Here is a 9146-nt window from a genome sequence, read left to right as displayed (position 1 = left end):
CTTACCACCCGATCAGAAGTCAATTTTCTGACATCTTGAGATTCTTCGAAGTCAATTTTCTGACTTCATGCGTCCTTCCTTCCTTACCACCCGATTAGGAGTCAATTTTATGACTTCATTCCACCCGATCCTTCAAAATAAAAAAGTCTGTTGTCCCAAGTAATACGAAAATGAAAAATCCCAATTGATCACATAAACAAGGTAACAGCGTATTTACATTAAATGTTTAGCTAAAATAAAACTTTAAGTGCGGGACATTCCACGTGTTCGGTATATCTTTGTCGGTTAAACATTGTAATTTATAAGCATCATTATGTAAAGCTTCGCGTATACGATACGGGCCGTCTTAGTTGGCAGCTAACTTCCCTTCTTCTAGATCCTTTCTTGCTTCAGCCTTTTTATGCCACACTAAATCTCCTTCTGCAAATTGTCAAGGTCGCACATTTGTACTATACCTTCGAGCTACTAACCTTTTCTAAGCTTCGTTCTTGATTGCTGCTACTCTTCGTCGTTCCTCCAGCACATCTAACTCGCCTCTGAGGCATTCTTCATTGATAGCCAAGTCATTCATCCTTCGCCGAACGATTGGTTCGCCTATCTCGACTTGCAGCATTGCATCAGTTCCATAAGTTAAATTGAATGGTGATTCTCCTGTAGCCCCATGTGGAGAACAACGATATCCCCACAAAACTTGATCCAACTCATCTACCCATCCTCCTTTTGCAGTATCAAGACGCTTCTTCAATTCTTGAACGATACTTTTATTGACCGCTTCAACTTGACCATTCGTTTTTGGGTGTTCAACCAAGCTGGTGACTGCTGAGATGCCTAACTCCTTGTAAAAGTTCATCAGTTTCTTGTCTATGAATTGTCGACCGTTGTCCGTCACAATAATCTTTGGCACTCTAAACCGGCATACTAATTTCCATACAAACTTTTCAACCTGAGTTGCAAAAATTGTAGCTAGGGGTTCGGCTTCTACCCATTTGGTGAAGTAATCCACTACTACCAGCAAGAATTTTTTCTGAGCTCACCTGACCGGGAAAGGTCCAACGATATCCATTCCCCATTGAACAAACGGTCAAGGGGAAACAATGCTATGTAATTCAGAAGTCGGAGCATGGAAAACATTCCCATACTTTTGGCAAGCCAAACATTTTTGGGAAAAAGCCATACAAACCTGCTCCAACGTTGGCCAAAAATATCCCGCTCGGAGATCCTGGCCGTAAGTGCTCGATCACCCGTATGCCTGCCACATATGCCCTCATGCAACTCCCTCATTACATACTCCCCCTCTTCACCCTCTAAGCACTTCAACAAAGGTGTAGTATAACCCCTTATGTAAAGGTCGTCACCTACTAAACAATATCTAGCAATTTTCTTCGCATCCTCGACATGAAGACTCCCTCCATCGTCCTGCTCTTTGATTAACCGGATTATTTCCCCCTTCCAGCCTGTCTTCGCTCCCGAACTTGTTACCGCGAAACACTCCACTATCGGCTTTTCCAACACTCTCCTTATTATTGACGACAAGTGGCCTTTTTCCTTTCCAGTGGCCAGTTTGGACAACATGTCCTCCCGGGAGTTCTCCTTTCGAGGTATATACCTGATTTCAACGGATTTAAAACATGCCTCCAACTGCTTAACTTTGTGAACATATTGTAGCAACTGATCGTCCTTATTTTGGAATGTTCCCTTCATATGCCCCTCGACCAACTGAGAATCGGTCCGACATTCCACCCGTTCTGCTCCCATGTCTCGTGCCAACTTCAAACCAGCCAACAATGCCTCATACTCAGCTTGATTAATTCTAACCTTAAACTTGAATATCAAGGATTGTTCGATCATTAACCCACCCGGTCCTTCCAGTACAACCCCCGTACCTCCACCCTGCCTGTTGGACGAACCATCGACAAATAGTTTCTAGTTGAATGCCCCACTGGTGCCTGGAAATAACTCTACTGCAAACTTTGCCAAGTGTTGCCCCTTCACCGATCCATGCGGTTCATAATGCAGCCCAAACTCTGAAAGTTCTATCAACCACCCCACCAATCTCCTTGACAAATCTTGTTTACGAAGGGCTTTTGCTATTGGATGATCGGTTCGTACCACTACCTAATGTCCTTGGAAATACAGTCTAAGACGCCGAGCGACATAGAATAGAGATAATGCCGCTTTTTCAACCCATTGATAGCGGACTTCTGCCTCCTTAAGGCCTCGACTGACAAAATATATTAACTTCATGTCTGGTTTCTCCTGGACCAACGCTCCACTTATCGCCTCTTCTGAAAAAGCTAAGAAGAGTTGTAACTCTTGGTTAGGTTCCGGACGTCCCATCACTGGGGGCTCTGTAAGGATTTTTTTAACCTCCTCAAAGGCAGCCTCACACTGACCGTCCCAACATATCTTCGTGCCCTTCTTCATTGCTTTAACAATGGGTTTGATACGTTCGGCTAATCGAGGGATGAAACCAGATAAATTTGTTAACCGTCCTACTAACCTTTGACTTCCTTTAAACTCTAAGGACTTCTCATTTCCAACACTATGCGGCATTTATCTGGATTCGCTTCTATGCCCCTGGACGTCAGCATGATGCCTAGAAACTTCCCCACCTGAACCCCAAACGTGCATTTGGACGAATTTAAACGCATTCCATACTTGCGTACTTGCGCAAACACTTCTTCCAAATCTCTTACATGCTCTTCTACCGGCCGACTTCTTACCACCATGTCATCCACATACACCTCCATACAACGCCCTATCTGTTGCTAGAATACTTTATCCATCAACTGCTGATAAGTAGCCCCGACATTCTTCAAACCGAATGGCATAACATTATAACAATAAGTAGCATGCTCGGTTATAAAAGCGGTTTTCCCACTATCCGGCGAATACATGGGGATTTGGTTATACCCCGAGTAAGCGTCAAGGAAACTAAGGACTTCGTACCCAGAAACTCCATCGACCAATGCATCAATACTGGGTAAAGGGTATGTGTCCTTAAGGCAAGCCTTATTTAAGTTAGTGAAATCTGTGCACATTCTCCACTTACCATTCGGTTTCCTCACCATCACTACATTCGATAACCACGTGGTATATGTGATTTCCCTGATGAACCCAGCCTTCAATAACTTATCAACCTCTTTATCCACCGCCTTTTTCTTTTCTGTCCCCAACCTCCTCTTCTTTTGGGAAATCGGGTGTACATTTTTAAACACAGACAACTTGTGGGAAATCACGTCCGGGTGTATACCAGGCATATCCGCTGCAGTCCAGGCGAACAAACCTCTGTTTTGGATCAGCATCTGCCCTATTGTTTGAGCATGCTGATCGGGTAGGTTACTACCCAGAATGGTAACCTGTGTGTCCTCCCCCAGAACAAAAGGCCTAACTTCCCCCATTGGTTCGACCCGATCCTCTACATTTGTTCTTGGGTCAAGTTCTGCCATATCAAGCTCTGCCATGGCTACCTTTGACTTTCCCCCTTTAGTTTTGTTGGCCGACGGTTTCAACCTTAATCCAGCTGCGTAACACTCTCGTGCCATCTTCTGGTCCGCCCGAACGGTATGGTTTCGTCCATCATCTGATGGGTATTTTAATGTTAAATGCGGAGTGGACACAATTGCTCCGAAAGCGTTCAAACACGGGTATCCCAATATGACATTATAAGACGTATCGACATCCACTAACAGAAATCTGACCTTCAGTTCTTTTGTGTCCCTTTCTACCCCTAAGCTTGTCCTCAAATCCACATATCCTCTAGTATTTACCCTCTCCCCGACAAACCCCACAATCTGCTCGTTGAACGACCTCACAGCCTCCTCCGATATTTCCATCTGCAGGAATGTTTTCCAATATAATATATTGGCTGAACTTCCTTGATCAATTAACACTTTCCGCACCTAAAACCGAGCGATCATTGCCGTAATTACCATCGGGTCATCCTGGTCTAAATTTGGGGCATGAAAATCTTCGTTTGAAAATGTTATAACCGGCATAGCTTTCTTCTGTACCTCTGCCCGGTTTATACTATGAAGATTCCTCAAATGTTGTTTTTGGGCAGACATCGTCGAACCACCCCCCGCAAATCCCTCCGAAATCGTGTTAATAACCCCTCTAACCAATCGATCCCGACTTCTACTTCTGCTTCGGTCTGGCCTTTGCTGATTATTTCTCCTTGGGGGATCCTGTCTCGCATATGGCCATCCGGTGCCACTGGAAGATACTCTTTTATGTCGCTGAACAAAATTCTGCAAATGGCCCGCTTGGACTAAACTCTCCAGCTTGTCTTTCAGGGTAGTGCAATCCTCTGTAGTATGTCCCCTATTTTGATGATACCAACAATACTTGCTCTCATCGGCACCTAAAGGCGTTAGTGTATGCATCACTATCAATAAATCAGATCTTAAAGCTTCCTCCAACACTCTAACTCGGGGGGCGTTCAGTGGTGTGTGATGAACGTATCGTGGAGCCCCAGGTTGATCCTCCTCTCGATGATCGCCTCTCCTCTCGCATTTCCCGAACGACCATAGGGCATTCCTGTCACTTCCTGTTCGGGCTATTGGCTCCATTTCCTCTCCCCCCGTTGATGAGCTCTACCTTCCTCAATGCGAATAAAACTTGCCAACCTATTCTGCAACTCATCCATTGTCTGAGGCTCTTTTGCATAAAGATAATCTACGAATGGCCCCGGTCTTAAAGCGATAGTTAAAACGCTTATAATCAATCTTTGATCTGCGTTTCTCACCTTTCGTGTCGTTCAGTTAAACCTATCCATAAATGCCTTCAGCGATTCCCCTTTACCTTGTCTCATTCTCACCAAAGCAGTGTATGTCACTCCTGGAGTTCGACTTGACACATACTGTTGGCTAAAGAGTTGTCTCAATGTGGCAAAACCATCAATCGATTGTGGTAATAGCGAGTGAAACCAATCCAAAGCTTCTCCCTTCAAAGATAAGGAAAAAACTCTACACCACACAAGTTCGTCCGAAGAATAAACTGCCATTGCATCGACGAAAGAACGAAGATGTTTAATCGTGTCTTCCAAAGCCTCATACCTCTCCATCGATGGTAAAACCTTATTCTCCGGCATAACAACTCTCATCACTCGCGCAGTAAAGGGATGCAACCCTTGAGCTTGATCTGGTACTTAAGTGATAGCTCGCTCATCTACGAATGGATATCGTGCCTCTGACGCATTCTCCTATCCCTCTTGATCATTTTTTTCATCGAAATTTCTCTCTTTGTATCTGTCTCCGTTCCCGTTCTATCCATTTCCCCCTCCTTTCCCCTATCTCCCTCCTCGTCCATTCCCTCCTCGTCCATTTCCTCCTCTTCCTCCTCCATTTCCTCGTCCTCCCCGTATGTCCGATCCCCCATTGATGTGCCCCCTTGTTCCATTTCCCTGTACTTCAGGATTATCCTCTTCACTCCTAGAATTCACTGTCTCAACATTAATCGATTGAACCGATGGTCCACCTCCTCCATGACCTTGTTCGGCCCTTATCGCTGCCATTTTTGCCCTCATTTCTTACATCTGCCTTTGCATCTCCTATAACAGCTGCAAGGGAAATTCTCCTGCCATTGTGATCAAATTTGGGTTGTATACGAAGTCTCGGGCCCCATGGTGGGTGCCAAAATGTTTCGGGTGGACTCAAGACCGAACACAATCCAAACAATCCTGATAAAACGCTTCAGATAATCTCTTACGCCTACGTCCGATCGGTTGTGACCTGCACGTTAGCACTTCGACGCTCAAGTCAGCAAAGTCACAAGGAAATTAGTGTAAGTGTAATTAGATCAAAAGTTTCATACCTGACTAATCATTCCTGTATTTTTAGGCACCAGACTCTAGTAATGGGTATTAACTACCTGTAACCGTTGATCCAAAATCTCGTAAGATCCGCCCATTAACTACAAACATTACCAATGTGCTCGAAATATTCGCCCCACTAACCCCACAACTCTGTTGCATCCTAACTGCGTCTCCCTTTTACTCAATCGACCAGCCTGCTAACCATGTCGATCAACCCTCCAACCTTCCTGATCAACTCTCATAATTCCCACCCATTTTCTCATCTTTCTTATTCATCTTTACTTGACCAGCGACCCTGTTACAATACACAAGCCACTCGACCGGACATCCCCCTACACTACATTAAGACTTTATGTCCTTGTCTTCAATGCTTTCCCAACGATAGTAATTCCTAATAATGAACCTTTGTCTAACAACATCTTTAGCAATGTATTTGAGAATCAACAAATCCCAAATGTCTTCCGCCTCCTTATAGGAACAATACACATCGTTAGAGAGTGCACTATGTAAATATGTTGACATACATTGGTTGCATGAACCCAATCTTCAGCTTTGTTTTTAATTTGGAGGAAGACTGGAGTCGAGTTTTGGAGGTGAAAGAGCAAAGACGACTTTTTACATGTCTAAAAAGGTCTGACCAAAGAAGACTTCGACTTTTGATGGATCAAGGAAAGGTTTCGTGAAAACCCTTTAAGTTACGAAAACAATATTCTAATTCTTTGGGATTGAGATGTTGATGTCAGTCATAAGTCCTTTAGATTGTTGTAGAAAAGCGGACAAAAGAAAATAAAAACCACAAACAAACATTTCCCGAGGCGTGTAAAACACTTTCCTTAAGAACTTATATGCGGTGTATTACATAAGTCCCCAGGTAGAGCGGTCAAACGGACCACCCAACCCAACCCGGCTTGACCAACTACAGTGTGGTCACTTAGTGAGCTAACCCAACCCGACTCACTTATTAGCAACACGAAAAAACTTGAAGTCAACTCGGCCTATCACGAGTTGGTGGGTTAAATGGGTTGGTTTACTGGCTCACTTAATTATAAGTTTTTTTTTTCTTTTAAAAAAAATAACAAAACATTTCTTATTCAAATTTAAATAAAGGGAAATGGTCTTAAATTACATTTATGATCAATCAAACATAAGATTTCATTCACACAAAGGTATCACAAAATCTAAAGATGTCATAAAATCTCCTCAACAAAATTTTTAATGACTTCATAGCGATTCAATTTTGTTTCTCCATAAAAACTGAGTTACTAAGAATAGATTTGTGGACTTTTAATGTTGTTTAATTATTCTATACAAAAAAAAAATTCACTTGAGCCTCAATTTCAATATTTTGTAATAAATAACCTCAAAAGGTACTTATTAGAAAAATTAGGTGAGTTGGTGAGCCAACTGGGTTCACAACGGATTAAATCTAGATGACCCGAGTTCTTAGTGAGTCAGGTTCAAAATTCACTCATATCAAAATTTCATAAAAATTTCAACCCAACCCGGCCAAACCCGTTAGGTTGTTTGTGTTTTCCCTGGATTAAACCGTATGCTAACCATAAACTTGCACCAAAGTCTGTTATGTGTGTTTTTGTAGGTTACTCAGCGGATCAACATGCATACTTATGTCTCGATCCAACCACAGGAAGGATCTACACCTCTCGCCATGTCAAGTTCGTTGAATCTGAATTCCCGTATAGCTCCCTAGCACCTCAAGCCAGTTCGAGTGTAGAGCAACAACAAGGCCCACTTCAACTTTCCATACTCCATCCTATAAACCAACCAATGGTCAATACCACTCTAAACCCACCAGAGGATGGTCCATTCGCCAACTTGATGTCAACAATGCATTTCTTCAAGGGACGCTCAAAGAGGAAGACAATGCGAATGGTGACCGGTTTAGAGTGGTATTGACCATTGGTTGGTTTATGGGATGGAGTATGGAAAGCTGAAGTGGGCCTTGTTGTTGCTCTACACTCGGATTGGCTTGAGGTGCTAGGGAGCTATACTAGAATTCAGATTCAACGAACTTGACATGGCGAGAGGTGTAGATCCTTCCTGTGGTTGGATCAAGACATAAGTATGCATGTTGATCCGCCGAGTAACCTACAAAAACACACATAACAGACTTTGGTGCAAGTTTATGGTTAGCATACGGTTTAATCCAAGGAAAACACAAACAACCAAAACACTTTAACTTATGATAATCTGGGCTAATGTTAAGTAATTTGGAATAAGGTGACTGGTACCCAAGAATTGGTGTTGGGAGACGATTTATGAGATAGGCAGCTGTTGTCATGGCGTGAGGCCAATATGTGAGGGGTAAACCTGAGTGGTAGAGAAGAGAGAGACCAGTTTCAGCAATGTGTCGATTCCGACGTTCGAAAATTCCATTGTGTTCAGGTGTATGAGGTGGGGTGGTGTGATAACTTATTCCATGAGTGCTTAAAAATGGACGAAGACCAATATATTCACCACCATTATCCGTGTAAAGAATTTTGATGTTGCGATGAAAGAAATTTTCAACAAGCGACTTAAATTTGGGAAACAGAGTTTGCACATCAGATTTACGTTTTATCGGATATAGCCAAATATAACGAGTAAAATGATCAACAAACATGCAATAGTAGCGAAGACCATCAATGGATAAAACAGGGGAAGTCCATACATCAGAGAAATCTATTTCCAAAGGATAAGATGATTTAAGAGTGGATTCATTAAAAGGAAGTTTATGACTTTTGTTAATTTGACATGAGTTGCAATCTGATTGCTGGAATTTATTTGAACCCAAAGAAAAATACTGCTGAATAAATGTGAAGATAGAAGAGGAGGGATGCCAAAGTCTATGGTGCCATGAAGCAGAGGAATCTGTGCGGACAGAGTGGACTGACGAAGAGTTGGCTGGCCAGAGATAGAGTCCATCCACACATGAGCCATTATGGGTTATTTGACCTGTCTGCAAGTTCTTAACATAAAAAGATTTTGGCAAGAAAACAACAGCAGAGTTAGTTTGTTTGGTGAGTTGAGAGACAGAAAGGATTTTTTGTTGCATGGAAGGAACACACAAAGTGTGGGAGAAGGATAAATCATTAAGTAAAAGTGTTCCAGAATGAGTGATGTTTAAACCTGAACCGTTGCCCATAAACAATGAGTCTGGACCCGTGTACGGATGATGAAGCATTAGATTGTCAAGATCATTGGTGACGTGATGCGTCGCTCGACTATCAACCAAAAAATTATTTTGAGAAGTGTCAACAGTTGCAGTATGAACCTGAACCTGTCTAGGGTTAGCAGAGGAGGAACGAGGAGGCATCGGGACACCAGGGTGTTG

At 42.8% G+C, this 9146-nt stretch overlaps 1 protein-coding gene across 1 annotated transcript; it reads right to left on the bottom strand.

The window, feature by feature from the left end:
- Window positions 1-475: 475 nt before the first annotated feature.
- On the bottom strand, window positions 476-2424 carry LOC106761355. The gene is made up of 3 exons (XM_014644906.1): window positions 2135-2424; window positions 1035-1894; window positions 476-918 (listed from the first exon to the last, which is right to left on the bottom strand). The coding sequence occupies exons 1-3, from the start codon at window positions 2422-2424 to the stop codon at window positions 476-478; spliced, it is 1593 nt and encodes a 530-aa protein (XP_014500392.1).
- Window positions 2425-9146: the final 6722 nt, after the last annotated feature.

This window comes from Vigna radiata, chromosome 1 (genome assembly GCF_000741045.1).
Source record: "Vigna radiata var. radiata cultivar VC1973A chromosome 1, Vradiata_ver6, whole genome shotgun sequence".
NCBI classification, from domain to species: Eukaryota; Viridiplantae; Streptophyta; class Magnoliopsida; order Fabales; family Fabaceae; genus Vigna; species Vigna radiata.
Note: the sequence above shows the minus strand (reverse complement) of the source record. Positions and strands in the feature narration are given on the sequence as shown.